General features: G+C 41.1%; 1 protein-coding gene across 2 annotated transcripts; it reads right to left on the reverse strand.

Moving 5' to 3' along the window:
* Positions 1-1,325: 1,325 nt before the first annotated feature.
* On the reverse strand, positions 1,326-21,644 carry C1S (complement C1s). Of its 2 annotated transcripts, none has more exons than XM_083355068.1 (12): positions 21,322-21,644; positions 20,845-20,957; positions 19,961-20,165; positions 17,845-18,022; positions 16,498-16,623; positions 13,333-13,532; positions 10,255-10,408; positions 8,717-8,832; positions 5,947-6,025; positions 4,951-5,082; positions 3,998-4,072; positions 1,326-3,420 (listed from the first exon to the last, which is right to left on the reverse strand). In XM_083355068.1, the coding sequence occupies exons 2-12, from the start codon at positions 20,862-20,864 to the stop codon at positions 2,636-2,638; spliced, it is 2,070 nt and encodes a 689-aa protein (XP_083211194.1). In that variant the 5' UTR covers positions 20,865-20,957; positions 21,322-21,644; the 3' UTR covers positions 1,326-2,635. The 2 variants fall into 2 exon arrangements, with proteins under 2 accessions (XP_083211194.1, XP_083211195.1); XM_083355069.1 differs by having other exon boundaries at positions 20,845-20,954; positions 21,322-21,375.
* Between the last annotated feature and the right edge of the window lie 244 nt (positions 21,645-21,888).

Genomic DNA, 21,888 nt, shown 5'->3' on the forward strand with positions numbered 1-21,888 from the left:
CTAAGATTCCTGGCTCCAATCTTTCTGAAAGGATTATCAAATCTCCATTCCTACAGAGCTGGTCTCTGCTTGGGGCAGGGAGAACTTGTGGGGTTCTGCCTAAGATTTTGTATTATTCCTTTGGGGAAATATCTGCTTTTTTAATATCCCCCCAAATATTTCTTTCTCAGTGGGGGGGGGGGGATGCTGACTTCTCACAATACTGTGAAGCTTCTCTAGTAGGCTACAAGGACCTATCCTGGCTAGCTGGCTGGCTGTTTGTTTGTTTTAGCCCACCTTTGTTATTTTTTTTATAAACAACTCAAAATAGCAAGCATATCTAATACTCTTTTTTCCTATTTTCTCCTGCAACAACAACCCTGCAACATCACCCAGATGGTTTTAAAGGCTATGGTGAGTCTAGAATTGACACTGTCCCAGTTTCTAGCCTGGTGCCATACATAACCACTAGATCAAACTGGACCAGTATGGTCTTGGTTTGGCTCTTCTCTAAGACTGGTTCCAATCAGTGTTGATAGGGAGGAAGTGATCCAGTCCATGGCTGCTCTTTTGTGACATGCTGAATAGTTCAGTACTCTCCTTGTTCCTTTTCAACATCTACTTGAAGTCACTGGGTGAAATTATCTGATACCATGGGATATGGCATCATTAGCTACTGCTAAGCTTGTAAGCCGCCCTGAGTCTTCGGAAAAGGGTGGGATATAAATGGAATTTAAAAAAAAAATAGTAAGCTGATGACACTAGCTTTATATCTCCATTCCAGGTGACACAGTTATGGCTGCTACTCACTCTGGCAGGGGATGCTATGAACCCCATTGGCCAAGGATGTTCGGGTGGTGGGGTCCAGGAGAAGAGCCTTTTCTGCAATGCCTCCCATCCTCTGGAACATCCTCCTCCTTGAGATGAAGTCACCCCTACCCTGTTGGCCTGAACAGGGCCTGAAAATCTGGCTCTGCCAACTCTTTAGGGGGTTTGATGGGGATGTCCATTCTGGAGGTGGCTAGTGGATTAGGAGAATCCCCCACCTCCATTCTGTTTATGTATTGGTCTTTTTTATCCAATTTGTTCTTAATATTAATGCTTCAATTTTTAATGCTCAATGTTTTTAATGTTTTTAAAGTTCTAATTGTTTTGTATTTCAGGGGGCACATTGTAAATCACCCAGAGTGGCTTGATAGTGAGATGGGCAGCAGATAAATTTAATAAATACATAAATAAATATAAACTGAGCATTAGACAATGACCTGCTTTTATTTCATGGAGACTTTTAATTAACTGCATGCCTGTTTTTCTTCCCTCTCAGGTAGAAATGACTCTCCATTAAAAATCGGCAACAACTTTATTTCAGAAGACGCAGGTGCTTGAAGTTGTAGCATGAGAGAACAAAGACAAGACTGCCTCTCTAGCAGTGTGCTGATGTGACTTGGCTTAGTACATTTCAAAGTTATTCAAAAAGGGAAACATGATTGTGAAAAGCATTAGAAGAGCAAGCACAATTAAATATTCTGGGCTAATTATCAGAACGCCTTCCCATTGCTATCTCAGATGAAACCATTTTCTGACACTTAGATCCTTGACTAAATTTCATTTAAATGACCTTCTTCCTAGTCTAGTGCCTCTTTTTGCTTCTGTTCTGTATATATTACATTATTGGTGCTGGACTGAAATTATATTTGTGATCTGTAGGAAAGGAGGTGGGGTGGCTCAGTGGCTTAATAGGTGCCAAAGAAGGTCTATACTCTGCCAGTTTGAGCCGTACCTCCATGTGACAGACGCCTGTCACTTGCCTCAGTTCCTGCCCACCTAGCAGTTTGAAAGCATGTAAATGCAAGTAGATAAATAGGTACCATTTTTGGTGGGAAGCTAAGTGTTCCTTGTTTTGTTGTATGTGCTAAGCTCTGACATGATGTCATGTTGGCCACATGACTGCAGAAAAGTCTTTGGACAATGTTGGCTCAATGGCCTAGAAACGGAGATGGGCCGTAAAGTCGGTTAATGACTAGCAGAATAAAATCCACAGGGATTCCTTTACTTTTACTTTCCATGTACACTGTTTGACACTGATATTATCTGGTGAAGCTATCTCATACAAAGGCTTGTGAAATGAAAAACTAGAAACAAAATATTCATGAATGTATATTAGCTTTTATGCAATAAGGACACAAAGAGCTCCTCTGGGCACAATCCATGAGACTGTTCCCTTGCACAAGGCTGGCTACCACTCATTTCAATGAAAAAGAAAGAACCTTTCGCTACATTATGTTCTAGAATTTTCTGTGGCCCACAGTGGTTGTGTGCTCCAGATCTATGATGTAGTTGGTTATTCCTTTTCCAATGGTCAAAACTGTGGGAGACTAAAAATGCAATACTCTTGCATGAATTAAAAGTCATTTGGCCTATAGCAGCTTCACAAAGAAGAAAATAAACGAAACCTAATTAAAGAAAGAGAAGACAAAGCAATTAAAAACTAGAAAAAGTGAAGAAAGAGGAGACAGGCAACGTAAAGTGGCTTGCAATAATATGGATCTTAGCTGCGAACGTCGGTTTTTTGTATGTTAGATTTATGGATGGGACAAAACCTCTTGAGAGTCAGTGGGTGCCTGGTAGACAGACAAGGCATGAAGAGAGGAAGCATCTATTCTTCAGGTTCTTTATACTCCCTCATGACTTTTCTGATCCAATCCACATAATTTGCCACCTTAGTGTAGAGACCATAAGTGCCACATTTTGGGCCCCACGAAACCAGTCCAGCAACATAATAGCGTGTCTCATTTTGGGGATCTTTGATAACGTATGCCCCACCACTGTCTCCCTGACAGCTGTCCTGCCGGCCATCCCCAGCACAAATCATATTTTCTGTGAAGACATAAGTTGAAGTCTCGCTTGTCACATTTTGGCATGTATCCATCTTCACCACAGGGATCCAAGCTGCCCTGAGCCTCATCGATAGTTTAGGACTTGTTCCAATAGCGTCAGTCTTGCCCCAGCCAGCTATGTAGCCCAAGGTCCCTATCTGTGGATCATATTCTGAAGAAGCACCAGGTAGGCAAATTGGTGAAATAGTGGGGCCCATTGTCAAAGGTTCTTCCAATCTTAACAGAGCAATGTCGTGATTAAAGTTTGTCCTGGTCTGTGATTCACTTTGGGACCATTGAGGGTGAACGAATATAGTCTTTATCTTCAGTGGCTGAGCATTTCTCTTGGTGTTTGAACTCACACTGAACAACCCAGCATAGAGAATTGGGTGTGGAGAATCATCCAGCACATGAGCAGCAGTAAGTATCCATTGTTCTGAAATGAGGGCTCCACCACCTCGTGGTTCATCAAAGTAGATTTGCCAAGGGAAATTTCCTTCTTTAGCAACTGTGCCTCCGTAAATTCTCCCTATTCCTTCAATACTTCTGCTAGGAATTCCACACACTAAAGTGAGAACAGAAGGAACCAGTTTTAGTCAGAGAGATAGCAGAATAAATATAAGAGGGAGGTATATTTGATTAATATGAGAGAAAAAGGAAAAAAAAATAGTATAGGCTCTGCAACTCTATAGGCACAGCCCTCTAAACCTACAATCCAGAGCAAGATTCCTTGACCCATTTGGAAAATATTAAGTCAAGGGATATCCAAGCAAGCTTCAGATTCTTCTTTGGTTCCTCTTTGGATCGTTCCTTATACAATTGTTTTTTCCAATGTCCTAACAAGAATTCCCAGAATGATTCCTATTTTAGAACTTCTGGTAGGGTTGGTATTATAGGAAGGTGTAAATCTTCCAAAACAAATTAAACCAATAAAATTCAGAGATTGGCAGATCATTATAATTTTACAAAACTTTGAAATGGAGAAGCAATTTACGAATTTTGTCTGGCAAAAGAGTTACTAGGAAAAATACTGTTATTTTAGAATTAAAAGAGAAGCAACATTATTATTTTATAATTGCAATTTGATATGATCTCTATTTTCAGAGAAAAACACAGAGCATTATACATGAGGTAGACTGTACCTGGGTCACAAACGGGAAGCTCTGTTTCCCCTTCTTCATCCACCCATTTTCCACTGGCTGAACACTGATACGTTTCTTTGGAAATAGAGCAATTATTTATAAATTCAATACTATCATTAATTCTGATTAAAAGAGTATAGTATGTATCATAAACTCCAAAAAGCATTCAGCTATGACTTACTATCAACCCAACAAAGATGTGTTAAAAAGAAAAATAACAATTTTAAAAGGAATTTATCAACTGATTTACCAAATATTCTAACCAATAATTTCACCAAAAGCCTCCCATTTTGCTTTGGAAGTATTAAAGACAAAACAAATTATTAATGAGCATGGCATTCTAACTATGTTAAAATATATTAAAAGTAAAGGTAAAGGTAAAGGTTCCCCCGCACATGTGTGCTAGTCATTTCCGAATCTAGGGGCCGGTGCTCATCTCCGTTTCAAAGCCGAAGAGCCAGCGCTTGTCCGAGGACGTCTCCGTGGTCATGTGGCCGGCATGACTAGACGCCAAAGGCGCACGGAACGCTGTTACCTTCCCACCGTAGTGGTCCCTATTTTTCTACTTGCATTTTTATGTGCTTTCGAACTGCTAGGTTGGCAGAAGCTGGGACGAGTTACAGGCGCTCACTCTGCTACACGGCACTCAGGATTCAACCCGCCAAACTGCCGACCTTCTGATCGACAAGCTCAGCATCCTAACCCACTGAGCCACCGCATCCCTTATATTAAAAGTAGAATGTGGTATATGAAATGCTGAGGTAATATAAGGATATAATAGAAACAACTGGTACTTCAGTTCTTGACAGGGTACTTTTGGTGGTTCCCAGCCTACTTAACCTTCCCACCCCAATCTTGTCTTCCTGAGGCCGGCAACTGTGAAATGAGCAAAATGATGTTCTTAATTTCTGAACTGGAAGGTTTCATCAGGGGAAAGAAAGGATGGGAGATACCTTTGCCCTTCAGGGTATAATAAGGTTTGTGGCACTCGTAATGGATAATGGTTTGATACTGTGTCTCCTCCGATCCTGATGGGTAAACGATATCTCCATGTTTAATGGGATCAGGCAAACCACAATCTACAGCTGCAAGCAAAAAATAAAACAAGGTGAGGCAGGATTAGAGTAGTTCACCTTTCCATTTCCAATTTGCTTTATGTTGCACACATCCATCCATCCTATGTTGCATTATTTGTTTAGAATAGCCCTCCTCAGGGAAAACTTCCATATGTCAGTATTTCATGTCTTATGAAGATTTTCAAACTATACTGCATTAAATGATTGAATCCTTGTCAACCTCCACAGCTTTTGACTATACAGCAGCTATCAAAGATAACACTCATATTCTGCAGTTGATCCAACATGGATATGTAATGGAAGGCTGACAGGTAGAATGGGACAACTCACCACAGCCAACTCGCAGTGGCCACCTCACCATGGCCAACTCTCCACAGCCCACTTGCTGTGGGACAATTCATCATCGCCAGCTCACCACAGGACAACTCACCGCAGGACAATTTAGCAAATCAATTTAATTATTTAAAATAAATAAACATTAGTTTAATTTTTGTGTTCACATTTCAGTCTATCCCTCCTTTTGCATCCTTTCTTTAATGATTCTATTCCACCATTTCTTTGATATCAGTGTAACTCCTGTCCTGCACCGAGTTGTCTCATGGCAAGTTGGCCCTGGTGAGTTGGCTGTGGCGAATTGTCATAGACCCGCTGACAGATGTGAGGAAAATTATATATAGCAGGATGTTTCTTTAAAGTTTCTCTCAGGCCTGCAATTCATTTACTTTCACTGCTTTGGCAAGACATCTGTGTCTGCTTCTCACATTTTTATTCAACATATATCATATCATATCACATCACATCATATCATATATCATATCGTTATCATCTTGAGACCATAAGAAAATACACCAGAGACCACTGTAAATCACTTACGAACACAACTGTAATCTGAGTTGCTCCAATTTCCATTGCTTTGACAGCTAGAGTAGAAGGAAGTTGTACTGCCTCGTGGCTGAAAGGAGGATTCAGAAATAGCAGAGCTTGTGAAAATGACAGAATTAGCAGAGATGACAAAACTGACTTGTTTGATTATAGAAAGGGCAATCACCACATCTATTAGTGACTGGAAACCCATTATGGACTTTATGCTAAAAAAATGAACATGATTTATGGGTATGGTGATTAGAAAGGATAGATTATAGAAAAAAGGAAACTATGTTGTAACCTTAAAAAAAGAAGGTAAAGCATAAATGTATTTGAAGTTTCTTAAGAAGATCGGAATTGCTTATTCTATATCCTTTCCTTTCCTTTCCTTTCCTTTCCTTTCCTTTCCTTTCCTTTCCTTTCCTTTCCTTTCCTTTCCTTTCCTTTCCTTTCCTTTCTCCCTTTTCCTTTTTCCTTTCCCTTTTTCTATTTCCATGTTTTCCTCCACTTACACTGCACTTAGTTTACTTTCTTTACTTTTCTCTTTCAAAATTTTCATACATGTATATCTCTATGTGTGCACATGTGTGTGTTTAAAAATGCCCGTGGTATGGGGTGGGGATGAGATGAACTCCTGTCATGGAGTCATGGCAGGAAAAAAAACCTGAGGTTGCCATGGCTTGTTTATCTTGTAGCTAGGTGGAAGTAGGGAAAGGCCCTGGGATACTTCCAAAGGAATGAGGAAGAAAGAGATGCATTTCTTAGTTGCTGAACACGGAATTAAGCTCTGATATATATAAAAATCATCCTGTCCTATTGTGGAGGTGAAATGCTTTTTCTCATTAAGCCTACAGCACTTCACAGCACTTTCAAAGTTTAGTTAATTTTGCTATCAGCAGTGCTGTCAGAAGGCCATAGGAATTGGGTCCACCCCTACTAGCCATTTCAGGCTAAGACAAGCAAGCAAACCGCCTCCTCTGGAACCTGGGGACTCTTCCATGGGGCCATTCTCTTTTAGGGAATTGGAGAACCTGGCTCTTTCAAAATGGACTCTCCCACTACCCACCATTTCCCAGGTGGATATCTGGTGGGCCCCAGGAGAGTTAGGACTGCCTTGTCAAGTGGGGGAGAGGGAGAGGCATCCTCCGCACACACACACACACACACACACACACACACACACACAGCAACAAACTTACTTTCAAAACAAGATCGCCCACCTTTCTTCTTCCACTTTTAATTTTTATATTTCATGTTTCTAGACCAACCATCTACCTCAAGGAACAGATCCCTCAACTACTGCCCCACCGCAGCAATTCTCAATGCATTTAATCCTCTGTAGAGAGCTCTACCGAAGAGGCTCCACCACTTTACTGAGCGATAACCCAGCCTGAAGATCAGCAATCTAACAGGCTGGGCACAAACCTTTGTTGAAAGATGGCAAAGTTCACAAATCAAGGCATTTCTCTAAACCATCCCCCAATCACAGCCTTACCGTAACTGGCAGATGTTTTCTTGCTATGTGGAAATATTGAAAAAGGGGGAAGGGAAGTAAAAGTAGAGGGTTTAACTAATGTTTTTATTGAACATGCCCGGCACATCCAAAAGCACCACACACACACACACACACACACACACACACACACACACACACACACCAGAATAGATGGTATTGAGGCAGTTTAAGGATCCATAGTGGAAACTGCAGACTTTATCCTGGTGAAGTTTTTGTCAGCAAAAGAGATGCATAATAGTTGTGAGAAAACCCCTTAGGCATGACCTCCATTCTTGAAGACAGTGAGTGGAACAAGGAGAAACCATGTTAATAATAAGAGTATTACATAACGCTGTTGGTTTTTATGTTCTGTCCTAAGACAAAAATGAATAAAGTTTTGTATGAACTTGTTTCTCATTCACAAAATATCATGATTAAGGTTAGAGTTAGGATTCCTCCTTGTCCAAGTTTCCTTTCATGTCTATTCTTAACATGGGGGGGAATCCATTAAGGGGATGAAAGACTGAATAACTGAAATGTGTCTTTTAACTGGTGATGCTAGGAATCTTCATTTCTTTGAAACTTATTCATATGCTTTATCTATTTTTGATTCTGTAGAAAACAGAGGGAGGGCAAGTTATGAACCACACAAATGGTTGCATTTATGTTTCTAATGCAGAGATTCTAATGCAAATGTGCAGTTGTGGCAACTCTGGCATTTCTGGGATGATTTCATTGAACTCACAGCATCACTTTGGTATCATCACAATTTGTAATGGACTCTTTCTTTCTCTCTTTTATCTGTCACCTGAACTTGCCCTGATCTTCACCAACATGAGCATCCTAGCAGGTGCTGGACTCCTTCTATTTCCCAACTTTTGGCTAGAAAGGTGTAGTGTTGTCAAGTTAAGCTGGGAGATTGCTGGCGGCACTCCTGATCCTCCTGTCTTGAAATGGCAGATAAGACTTTGATGGTCATGTGGCTGAGCCACACGATCTTTTGCCTATGCATCATGAGGACACCTACTTGTTTTCTGGTCTTAACTAATGATCAGAATGAAGAACCAACCCTTCTGTAGAACTGTAGAATATCTGTTACTGTCATTCAAGGAAATAGCATGATGTTATTTACATGACTTCTCAGAGACTCTGGTTGTGTCGCATAACATGCTTATGCATGGTTTGCTGTTTCTTACTTGATTAAATCAAGTGACACACTGTAGTACCAACAGGATCCTCAGGAACTTCATGAAGAGCCTTCAGTTGAAAACGCATATTACTTACTGTTACAATCTCATGGCCTTCTACGCAAGTTACCATCACAGAATCCTTAAAGACATAATGTTCTCTTAGGGGATGCTGAACAGATCTTGAAATAACAGTCTGTGGGCAGGGCATTGCTTTAGAAAGGGAAAAGGAATCAGAAATCAACCACCTTATCCTATACAAATATATACAAGCACAAATCCTCTTTTCTATCACTAATGGTCAGAAGCAAGACCAGTAAAATAGCCAATACTTCATCCTTTCTTCACTGAGACCAACTGTGCTTTTTTTTGTCCTAGCATTTTTGAATAAGGAGAAGGAAGAAAGGATTATTTCACTCCACCAGGATTACAAAGCTTTCTGCTAAAAACCTTCTTGCCTTCCAGAATGACCTTGAAGATGCCCTCTCTTTATATAAAAATGATTGCCTATTTCTTTTTTATTGAGATGATTTTGTTTTATTTGTCAGAACCCATTCCTATTTCATTTCTATCTATCCTCTCTGACCCAAAGTCAAATCTCACCTCTCCCTGGGTTCTGCCATACTCCCAAAGGGGAGGGGGGATGTGCCTGTGGGGTTATTGCCTTTGCTTCCTCTTTCTGCTACAGTGTAACCTCTTGCTTTCGTTTATTGCTTCTGTGTCCTCTATTCACTACAATGTAACAATTTGCTTCCCGAGTTATCTCTTTCTCTGAACTTTATCTCCCTAAACTGTCAGCTAGAACAAGGGAGGGAATAAGGAATGTATCCTCAGTGCCTGAGTTATTTCTACGCGCTCAGAGGAAGGTGTGAAGAGCCACCGACCATCGCTGCATGAACTGAAGATGGGCCGATGTTATCTCCCCTTTTCCCACGATGGACCTAACGCCAGGGGATTTGCTGTCCCATACCGGACGGGCGGACTATGGGGTGGAGTCTTGCTTGGGGATAACTTAATCTATTGTTCTGCATGGGAAATCTCAGATCCTGTCTATTATGCCTGCTATCAACTACTCTTAATAAAAGTTCCTGTTGGAAGAAATCATTTCCAAGAGTTCTGTTTTCTTAAGATGTGGGATTGAAGTGGGTCCTGACAATTTTTCCTAACTTTATGCAAAATGGGGAAGAAACTGAAAATGAAGTAGCAATGCCATAGGAGGTAAAACCCTCTGCTCCCCATAGTCCAGTTTGGATGGAAATTCCATTCCTAAACATTGCATAATAAACATCCTAGATACAATACTGCATTTTGCCTCTGCTCCTGGTTTAATTGGGGGTGAGTTGGGGATTAACTACTCCAAACCAGACAGCAACTCAACCGTTTTTTTCATCTACAATTCAAAGCAGGTTCCTAGCCCCCATGATCTATCCATTCCCAATTTGCCCAGGACAATATGTAAGTAACTCCCCAAGTAGAATTCTATCCTGTTGCTGATAGCAACTCACTCACCACTCTGCAAATATCATCTTTTCTGTTTGCTCCTTGGAAACAAACACTTGTCCTGTTATAACAACCCAGTTCCATAATTCAGCACTTGAGTACATCCCATTGTTTCCTCAAAAGAGATTTACTCACGGTCCCCAAAGTAGCGGATTTTCCAGCCTTTCATTTGTACAACTTGGTCCGTTTGGAAGGAAATGTCCACAATGTTGCTTTTAGTGTTGATTTGAGGAGGCCCAGAAAATGTGCTGCCACAGTAAGGACCAAAATTCTGATCCCCTGCCGAAAACTACAGAACAGCCAGTAGGAATATTGGGGAAAGTTTCAAAAAAAGAAAGAAAAAGAAGCATTAGGTAGTCCTTAATTTACAACAGTTCGTTTAGTGACCGTTCAAAGTTATAATGGCATCGAAAAAAGTGACTTGTAATCGTTTTTCACACGACCATTGCAGCATCCCCATGGTCATGTCATCAAAATTCAGACACTTGGAAACTGACTCATATTTATGACGGTTGCATTGTCCCAGGGTCATGTGATCACCTTTGCAACCTTCTAACATGCAAAGAGCTTTGGTGGAGCAGTGGGCTAATGCCTCCTTAAGTAACCCCAGCTGCCTGCAATTAGTGCAGGTTCGAGTCCCACCAGGCTCAAGGTCGACTCAGCCTTCCATCCTTCCGAGGTAGGTAAAATGAGGACCCAGATTGTTGGGGGCAATTAAGCTGACTTTGTAATAATGCCGCTTGGGGGGGGGCGAAAGCCCTAATAAGCAGGCATATACATAGAATGAAGGCTATTGCTAAGCACGTTGTGCTTTAGATTGTAAGCCGCCCTGAGTCTTCGGAGAAGGGCGGGATATAAATGGGATTTTTAAAAAAAGTAAATGGGAAAGCCAGATTCACTTAATAACCATTAGTAACCATTAGTGTTACTAATTTTAAAACTGCAGTGATTCACTTAACAACTGTGACAAAATGGGGCAAAATTTACTTAAGAACTGTCCTGCCTAACAACAGAAAATTGGGGCTAAATTATGGTTATGCATTGAGACTACCTGTAGTCCAAAGGGTGAGGCAGGCATTCAAGATGTAAAATGACATATATAAGCATAAGGGCTGTTGGCTGAAGAATCAAAGATACAACTACAGACGCATTCAATATTAATGTAGAGAGCAGCAAAACCCAAATAGAAGGAGGTTATTGATGTTATTAAATATGTTTAATGACATATAATGTAAGAATGTGCTAAGCATTTGTCAGTCCTCCCAGAGACTGAAAGAAGACAGAATACTCAGAACAATCATCTTCCTACTCAATAACTGGATATGAAATATTGACTGGCCTGGATTTGGTCCTAAAAAGAAGATTGCTATTTCAATTAGAAATGCCATGGAAAAGTATTCAGTATGAGACATCAATATTCCACTCAACTTGCTATCCTAAGATGTCTTTAAATATTTGGTAGAGAAGAATGTCGATGGGTTCATTTCATTCCCTTAACAAATCAACTGCTTTTCCTGGCCCAGCCTATAATTACTATCCCTAAACTTTGATTGATTTTTTTTATTCAAATAAAGAAGGGCGAACAAAGAACAATTCTCTTTCCTGGTCTCTTTTCCCTGATTATTTAAGTATTAGCACAGAATGCAAGAAACATAGACCTTGATATAAAAACAGAATACCATTTTATCACTTCTTACTGAACAACTAGATATGAACTGATGCTTAGATCTTTGTTTTCTTTTTTTCTAAAAGCCTTGAAAACCTCTTTTTTTTCCCCTGGAGTTTTTAAGCTGAGCTTTACTTAAAATCAGTGGTGGGATTCAGCCAGTTTGCACCATTTCAGCAAACTGGTAGCTAATTTTTTGTTGCCCAGGCCCAGAATGGACTTCTGGAAATGGCATCCACACAGACAACCAGTTGTTCACATATTTGAATCCCACCACTGCTTAAAATGGTCTGAAATATTTATAAGAGAGTTAGATTTGTGTGTTCAGAGTCCCAGAGACAATCTTTACTATGTATTTTATATATGAGCTATCAAGCTGGTGATATTGTGACAAAACACAGTTACCACTAAGTTAGGCACATGAAAAAAACAGTAAAAACCACAATATCCACTGTGTTTACTGGGTATGACAGTTAGCTAGTAATCTTTTGCGGGGAAACTAAGATGTGATAGAAAGATTACATATTTGGGGATACCTGTAGCACTACAGTACAATATTTAAGTCTGTCCTCATTTGAAGGAATCAGGTTTTAACAATAAATAACCATTGCTTGTTTGAGCATGGAAATATCTTGACACCTTATTTGATTTCTGTAATGTATGGGGCTGACTACAGTTACAAGAACTCCAGGAGGCGCTGCTGCTGGACAGCTCCGGTAAGGAGCAGCATTGGCGGGAAAACCAAGTGAACCTATTGGCTGCCAGCCTGGCAGGAAACCAAGGTTTGAATCTATTGGTTAGCGCCCACCTGGACAGGTATAAGAGGACCCAGGTAACCCCATTTTCCCCAGTTGTTATTGTTCCAGCCTGCCATCCAATAAAAATTCAGTTGCAGCCATCGCCTACGCGTCTCATTGCTCTGCGACTTAACAATTTCTGCAAAAAAAAAACATTATTCACTGAATGTGGAAAAGAGAAATCTGAGAAATTTTGCTGGAATTATGTAACTAAACATGTAGGAGGAGAGCTTCAGCTGTGGTTCAAAGTGTGATGCTTTGGAGACAATTTTGCTATTAGTTCTTAGAGTTGTTATTTGATTTCACTGTAATCTATCTGCTCTTGAACATAGGCCCAGAGATGATCTTTTAGCATCATAAATGAAAATTATCTATATTTATAGAAGAGCACTATAACAAATGGAAAAAGAAGAATGAACAGGAGGAAGAAGGGAACAGAAGCAAATCTTCCCAACAAGGTCAAGAGTATACAAGCATCCTTCTGTTGCATAGCCTGAAGTTCAGTCCATTTATATAGACCTCCTTTCCTCCTTCTAATTTTATGTAGCAGGAGAGCAAAGTTGAACTCAATGCTGGTCAGGCAAATTCACTATGTTCCTGCTCAGACATTCTACATTGCTACAATTCAGACATTCCAGGACTTCAATGGATTGTGAAAGGCAAGTCAGCCCCTCATTTTCATAAGGAACAATGTTAGGATACAGTCTAAACAGGAAACGCTCATAATCAAGAGCCATCACAACCACTTACTCTCAAAGCATCTTGGCAAGTTCCTTCTGAGTCACTTGGCTCAACATCAAAGTCGTTGTTCCCAATGTTCAGGATCACCTGGTATCCTGGTTCCAGGATGACACGGTAATCACAGTGCGAGTTCTCAGGATACGGCCTGGGATAGTTGGGGCTGGTAATCTCCCCAGACAGCTCAGTAAATACATTCCCACTGCAGTTCACTAGAGTTTAGAAGGAAAGCAATGGCAAAGAGAATAGAAATAATGTTGACAGTAGTTTGTGATTACTGTTTGGCTCTCCTTATGGTTTAAAGGCCTATTAGTAGGCAAGCTGAAGTATGCAACAGCAGTGTTTTGGGTGATATGAAAGGGGTATAGTTATATTTTTTATCACCTGACCACATATTTTGCCCATGCCATTTGAAGTTTCTGTATTTAAATCTCTTGGGCTTCTCCTTGTTCTGTACCAGCCTGCTACCGGCCCTGTAGCAAAAGCAGGGACAACCTCTTTACAAACGGCAAGAGGCTGGAATAAAGCCCGCCAAATTTATTCACATAAAACAGAGCAAGACAAGACACCAACCATGAAACAGGAGCTAAGAAACAGGAACTATCCAAGCGGTTGCCTTCAGCAAACCAGCCCTCCCACACATTCCCCTTAAATACAGTTCAGGGCGTGGCCTCTCTCTGCCTCCTTCCGAGGTGCCCCATTGCCTTCCTCTGTTTACTCCTGATTGACTGCCTCCTGCGTCGGGCGTCCTTGAACAGGGCCATCTTCATCCATGCTGTCAGGCTCACACAGCTAGGTCTGCGTCGTGACCAGATGAGAGGGGCCTGGCTGGGGGCTCTCATCAAGCTGTCCAATCCCCTCAGCAAGCTCTTCAACACCCCCCTCCTCTGAGTCGTCCGACCCAACTGCCGAACCCACAGGCTGACCCTGAATCACAACACTTCTAGTCAAGGCATTGTCCCAGGAGAACAGGAGATAATTTATCAGAAGAGCACATTTTGGTATATTAACTTCCTTGGTTAACTCTGTATTGCCTGCAAGTTCCCATCTCAATTATTTCTGAAAGCGATTCATAAGAGAATGACCCATATTAATTCAGATTTTTTTTTCCCTTAAAAATTAACTCTTCTCTAAGTTTTAAGAAATACTTAAAACCTTAATATAAGAATAGATATCCATGCAATATTTCTAAATGGGAAATCTCTGAGAAGTTCAGATCAACCATGGGAACCAGGCACTTACTCTAATTCACATGTGGACCCACACAACCCATCAGGACATACTCTAGATTTGGAATTCTGTTTAAGATAACATTGTGACCTGAGAATGAAGGCAATCTTATGAGCTTTAAGCTGAATATTGGTAGAAAGGTTTGCAGAGTCAGAGGACCAATTAAAAGGTCTGTCTTAGACATTTAGTGGACTGTTTCTTGAATGCACATGGGAATTTTCCTGCTCCTTCTATCAATGACAATTGAACAGGGAAACAATGGACTGTGGACACTCTTGGTCCCACTGGTTGCTCAGTTCTCTTCTTTAATGAGAACAAAGCTGATGAAGCAGAAGGAAAGTTAGCCCAGAATTCAATATAAGATGGGCAGCTGAATAAATGTTTTACATAAATAAATAAATTTAGTACAAATGAATAAAAACTCAGGAAGCTGAGATCATTGCAGCATATTCTGTAGATAAAGTTACCTGGTTCTACCTCAGTTTGGACTTCAGTGTAAGGATGTAAACTTGCATATTCTCGATTTTTAAAACCAAAACAGCTGGGGTCCTTACAGAGTCACTGTTGTGAGATGGGTAGCCTTGGTGGAGCAGTGGGCTAATGCCTCCTTAAGTAACACCAGCTGCCTGCAATTAGTGCAGGTTCGCATCCCACCAGGCTCAAGGTTGACTCAGCCTTCCATCCTTCCAAGGTAGGTAAAATGAGGACCCAGATTGTTGGGGGCAATTAAGCTGACTTTGTAATAATGCCGCTTGGTGTGTGTGTGTGTGTGTGTGTGTGAAAGCCCTAATAAGCAGGCATATACATAGAATGAAGGCTACTGCTAAGCTTGTAAGCCGCCCTGAGTCTTCGGAGAAGGGCGGGATATAAATGGAATTAAAATAAAAATAAAAAATAAAATATAGATCTGTCTGTCTGTCTATGTATTATTTATCCATCCATATCTATCTATCTATCTATCTATCTATCTATCTATCTATCTATTATCTATCTATCTATCTATCTATTATCTATCTATCTATCTATCTATCTATCTATCTATCTATCTATCTATCTATCTATCTATCTATCTATCTATCATCTATCTAATCTATAAAATTAGATTGCCCACTTATTTCTATATGAAAGTGTTGGGAAACGAGGGTCAGTAAAAGATGCTCTCTTCCATTTTCTATAGTCTATTTATCACGTTCATAGGAGAAAACCTCTGATTTTGGTTTCATAGTAAAACCATCCATTTGGGAGTTGAGGTTACTTTCTATTTTTTAGGAAATTCTTCTATGTAGTCAGCTGTTTTCATTTTAAATTAACAGTAATTTTAATGAAGTGTTCAGATTTTAATTCTTTGTGGGTTTTTTTTTACTGTTAGCTTTCCCCTTGAATGCTCTCCGGACAGAAAGGCAGATACAAATCAAATCTATTTCTAATCATGATCAAGACAAATGTGCATTGTGATGTCAATGTTATCCCTCTGCGCTCACTGAGTGGTTCTGGTTACAGAGAGGGAATGGTTATTTGAGGGACCACCTGCCTGCCCAATTTGATCATGCAGGGTTGGTGCACTCTGGGTACCTTTGATTAAACAATGTCAGCTGTTGGGGCCTCAGGAGCATCCCTTCTCCGCCGCAGCACATGCCATCTGAGAGGAGGGCCCCACAGAGAGCCAGATGGCTCCCACTTAGCTGTTGTTTAGAAGAGCTGTGAAGCCCTGGCCCTTGAGAGGCTTCCCTCACTTCATTCCCTCTAGTCTAGTATTTCACGCTTGCCACCTTTTTATCTTTTATTGACTTTTATTGTAATTTCTTTGTTTGATTGTTGTGAACTGCCGTAATCGTTGGGAGTTGAGCAGCCTACAAGTTCAATAAAGTATTATTACTATTAACCTCACAATGTACGTTTTGTCATTGACTCCGCACCAATGAAAATCTATCAGTCAGTCAATGGTACCTCCACATGTCTTTTTATCTTCATGCAAGAAATATTCAGGAGGACAAGAGCAATAGTAGCCACCAATATAGTTATTGCAGTAATGGCTACAGGCCTCTTCCACAAATTCTGTGCACTCATTCACATCTGTAAGAAAGGAAAAGAGATGTAAAACAAAATCCTCAGTGGAATAGGAGCAAAGGTGACAGAAACAATGACATAATTTACCACCCCAAGACTTCAGCAACATGGCTTGGTCTCCTAGGGAATCCCAGTAGTGTCTTTCCCAAATCCCGAGCCCTCATTTACAGGAAAAAGTTTACAGGAAAAAGGTGGCACAATTACAGATGGTACTCCCCCCTCTCTCTCTCTCTCTCTCTCTCTCTCTCTCTCTCTCTCTCTCTCTCTCTCCCTCTCCCTCTCCCTCTCCCTCTCCCTCTCCCTCTCTCTCTCTCTCCCTCCCTCCCTCCCTCCCTCTCTCTCTCCCTCTCCCTCTCCCTCTCCCTCTCTCTCTCTCTCTCCCTCCCTCCCTCCCTCTCCCTCTCTCTCTCTCCCTCTCCCTCTCCCTCTCCCTCTCCCTCTCTCTCTCTCCCTCCCTCCCTCCCTCTCTCTCTCTCTCTCTCTCTCTCTCTCTCACACACACACACACACACACACACACACACACCATTTATCTTCTTGGTTTTTCTAGTAATTAGCATTTCAGACTCAATTATACCAAATCAAATATTTGTAGTTTTACACGAGCAGTTGAATAGGAGAGGAAGGAGGACTAGAAAAGTATAAAAGAAGCAGCTGCTCATTTATCTATAATAATAGGAAAGCAGTACCAAGAAACCTCTTGGTTTATGAACCCATGAGTCTGCAACGCACTGCAAACGGAGGATGCTTTTCTCTAGAAATCTTCAGAAATTGGGGAAATTATAAAGTTATTCTTTTGCAACATAATCACGACCAGATTTAAGACTGGGCTTTCAAATAGTGCAGGGAGTTTTTATTTCTTCTTTCGGAGGAACAGAAATGGTTCCATTTTTTAAAAAAATAAAATAAAAATAAATAAATATTGGTTTTGGTAACTTTCCTTAAGGCACACGCCTTTATCTGCTCAGAAAAGGCAGCTAATGTAGAAAAAGGAGTGACAGAGCTTGAGGATGGAGTCAAAAGAGGAATCAACCTAGAGTTTCCACATAGCCACAAATAAATTAAGTCCAACCCTTCTTGAATTCTGTTGACTCTTATCTAATAACAAGACAGTGCTAACCTTAGTTGAATAGATTCTTCTGCCAAAGGCATGATTGGTAATAAATCAATTCAATCAGAACATCCAGTGTGGTCCTGATCTTTTGCCCCTGACAGCTAAGGGCTTACCGATTGCAGTGTAATAGGCAGCAAATCCAGTGTATCTCTCTTCATTGGAAAAGTCAGACTGAAAGAGGACAGTCAAACTATGGTAGGGCACGTGGAGTTCTTCCAGGATAGGAGAGCCCGGCGTGTGCCTTGTTTTTCTCCCACAGAACTGACCCTCCACCTGTTCACCAGAGAGGACCTAGAAGGATCAGATGCACAAATATAAGGGCTTCTGTTCAACTATATTTCTACCCAAAACTTTGCCCGTAGAACATCCTTCCTTCATGCATCTGTGCCAGCCCTTCAAGGGAGGCCAAGTCAGGAAATAGACTCCATGACTGGAAATGTATTGACTAACAGAACCTTGAAAGCTTCTTGGTGTTTTCTTTTCCCTCTGTCTTATACCCAACAGAGTCAAGGGGGGAGTCATTTTAGGATTCCCCTCCCCCTTCTGGTCTTGAAACATATTTTTCTACAATAATGCTGTGGCACACATTATTCAAGATCATCTTTGCGTTTCATTGCAGCAGCCCTTTCCAGCAATTCCTCATTGCTCTATTGCCAAAATGCAAAAAAATGTAGCCCATCAACTCCCCTTTTGTGGCTTGCAGAGCAGTAGAGTCTACAAGGTTGCCTCCTTTTTATATGCTGGGATGTTCTGAGGAGGTTTAAGGTCAAAACTGCCTTTTTTGCACCTCATTTACCAAGATTTCAAAATGGCCCCTTTACGCCAAACACATTTTGTCGTCTGAGTGACGTGAATATCATCCAGCAATATTTGCCCTTCTTTCCTTTTTTGTTCATGTCACCCAAAGTTTATTTTTTTCTAGAAAATGGCTGCTTTTTCTAGAATCATTGAAGCACAGACCTCTGCTCCTAACACACAAGGTTATCCAAATGATGAAGTGGGCATGGTGACATCATGACACACGTTCCATCCATTTTTACTTGCATCAAGACATTGCATGTAAGAGGCAGAGTTTGGGTTGCGACATTACATCACACGATTCATCACTTTCTTCCACTTCCCCATGCCTCCAGATAAACATCCAAAGGTCCAGACTTTTAGAAGCTACTCCCTTCCCGTAAGCTGGGACAAGACTTTGTTCATGCCTTCAGTTTATCATTCAATCATCCTTTCCTTCTATTCCTTCAGAACTCAGATGTGTGCTGTACTAGGCCAGCATAGTGATAATAGCTGTAAGTGGATGACTTCTCAACATTTCTCTGATGTTTATTTTAAACCTTCTTGCTATTTAAGGATAGCAGCAGACACTAAGATCTTAAGTTACTACCCACCTTCTCCATCTTCATGCATTATAGGGAAATTAAGATGGCAGTCAGAGACTCCTCTCCTAAGAATTCATGTCTCCTGCTGCCGCCACTAAGTACAATAATTAAAAAAATGAGTGAGAAGTTGGCTGGGCCACAGGGAAAAAAACCACTATAGCCCTTAAAAAAAGAAAAAACGACCAGGAGTATGAACGAGAGGATCACAAGCAGGCACTCTGCCACGATTCCTTCAGTGTAGCTATCCCTGCTAGGAGGGAATGCAGAAGGCTTTTAAGTCAGGAGGAGCTGTGAAAAGGCTGGATCTGTGTCCAGATGCCATTGTGCTGGGATGAAGAACAAGAAGTCAACAGTAGACCATGACAAGATGAAAGGCCTGAAGGCTGCCATGTCTGGAGCTTGGGGTGAATGTCCTGTCCTTGGAATATTGTGAATTAGATAAGCTCACTAGCTTGGAAACGTTCTGCCCAATTTGGGTTGTGTGCCAGTTATGAACACAGCCAGAGAACCAGCTAGCACAGGGATTCATGTCCTATAAACTTTCTATTTGAGGTTAGGGTAATGGACTTAACTGTAATCTACTATACAGAAGCAATCCAAATAAAAATTCAAAGCTAATTTTTAAAAAACTAGTAGTTAATTAATTAGTTGTAGCACAGGTATGACCTAGCATGGAAACAATATTCAACTCTCTTCAAACAATCCATATTCTTAACTTTTACACATTACCAGAAAGGTTCTGTATCTTGTATGAAATAGTTTCCTAGCTGGGTGTTTCAGCCTGGAAAAGCTCAGCCTACACACATCTTCACTCTCAAGTTCCCAACAGAGAAATACGTCCCTGTACCTTCACAAAATCATATTCACAGTTTTGAGATGGCTCTATATCCAGGTGGGTGAAGTAGAGATGAATGCCATAACCAGGAGGAACTTCTATTTTCCAGGATTCCAGAGCATCATTGGGATATGCTTGAGGATAATTTGGAGACAGAATTTCTCCATGCATGGATGCTGCCTCAGTACAGGACAGGAGGAGGAAGGCAATGAAGCTCCTAAAAGAGGAAAGATCAATATTGGGCAGGGCTGCCAAACTCACATTCAGCCCCTGGACATCCTAGGTTTTGCTCAGAGGTCCAGGGCTAATAATATCCCATTGCTTAAGCCATAGATGGTTCAGCTCTAACGTATGGGTGGTGGGACACAAACATGTGCAATCTGAACGCCCTTGCAACCTCCTCAGTCTTGATGGAAAAGGAAAGAGATAAATGTCCTTGCACACTCCTTTTCAGTGCAAAAGCCAAAGAACGGGACATGAGGAGGAATCTGCTGCTTGTCTTGAACAGAAATGACTCCACAAGTGGCTCACACACAGAAAACCACAGGAGAATGCACACGGTAGGAAGACTTTAGCTTTCCATCCCATACACCACATGCTGGGATAGTCATAGCAACTTGATTCAGAGCCTCCAAAGGACAGTGGCCCTGGCTATTGACCCAGATGAGCTAGAGCTGCAAGGAAAGTCACTCTGCTAAGTGAGGGTGTGCAGCAGAGGTCCTACGCATGAGATGGGAGCAGCTGGGAGCCCTGGCAAGAGGCAGTTACTCAAGTGGGCTGTGCGTCATTTTCTGCCACCCCCACTTTCATCTGGAAGTGGTCTTCCAGCAAAGAAAGTAGCTAACCAGAGTCCCAAGTTATTTGTTCAACAATCCTCCGTTCATTGAGTAACTTACCATATATGTAAGAGCACCATTCTTATTCCTTCCACAAAGCCGCGGGATCCTGAGATTTAGGAGAACACAGGCACCCTGCTCAGTGGGGTGTTTCCTCCCCTGAAGTGTGCCTGCTGGATGGACAGAATAATCAAGTGAAAGTCCCGCTCCCAAAGAACGGAACTAGCATGAATTCATCGCCTATCTATTATTTCTCACTGTCATCTAGCAAGTAAAACCATGTCCTAAAGGTATGTTGGATTTTATAAGGTGCACAGTGTGACCGGAGACTCCTCAGAGCCATAAGGCGTGGAGCTTAACTTGCCGTAAAGTTACTTCTGACTTTCTAAAAAAAGTATCAAACAGCATCAAAACTCTTGGAAGAAGCATCACCTCTTTTACATTAGGAAAGCTAGAGCAGATTTTTGCCAGAAAACTTAATCCCAAAACAAGTACTCGGGATACCTATTTCTGAAAAGGAAATTGAGAGTGATTTACCTTTAACTCCTGGTCTCCGCGGCTGGCTCTCTCTTTCTGTTTGCCTCTTCTGCCTCTCTCCCCTACCAGCTCTGAGCAACATTTCTAATCAGAAACAATGGAATTTCGTTAAGGGACTCTGTCTCCCTCTGCTGTTCAAACATTTTATCTTTCATTTCTCATAGCCCTAAATATTTCAGCCCAAAGAAAAAACCCATGTTCAAATAACTCAGTTGCACAAGTCTTATTTTTGCTAGCTCTAGAATCAACCAAAGAGGGAAGGCTGATTTCCCCCCCCCCCCGAAAGAAGTCAGGTGACTTCTGCGAAGCAAATGGTTGAGGGAAATTCCAAATTCCACTTTGAAAACAAAGTTACAATATTGTGCAATTACAGTGCCTGATTGCTTTTACAAGCTTAAATCACTGACTTTGTCATTTGTTGACCTTTAGCTTAAGCTGATTTAACACACACACATACTTGTTATTGTATATCAGCTTCAAAACAAGTGAATAAAACAGCAAGCATCCAAGATAAAAAAATCCACAAAGAAAGAATGCCACAGAAAGGTCAGTTAATACAAATATTTG

Source organism: Vipera ursinii (assembly GCF_947247035.1).
Source record: "Vipera ursinii genome assembly, chromosome: 2".
NCBI lineage: Eukaryota > Metazoa > Chordata > Lepidosauria > Squamata > Viperidae > Vipera > Vipera ursinii.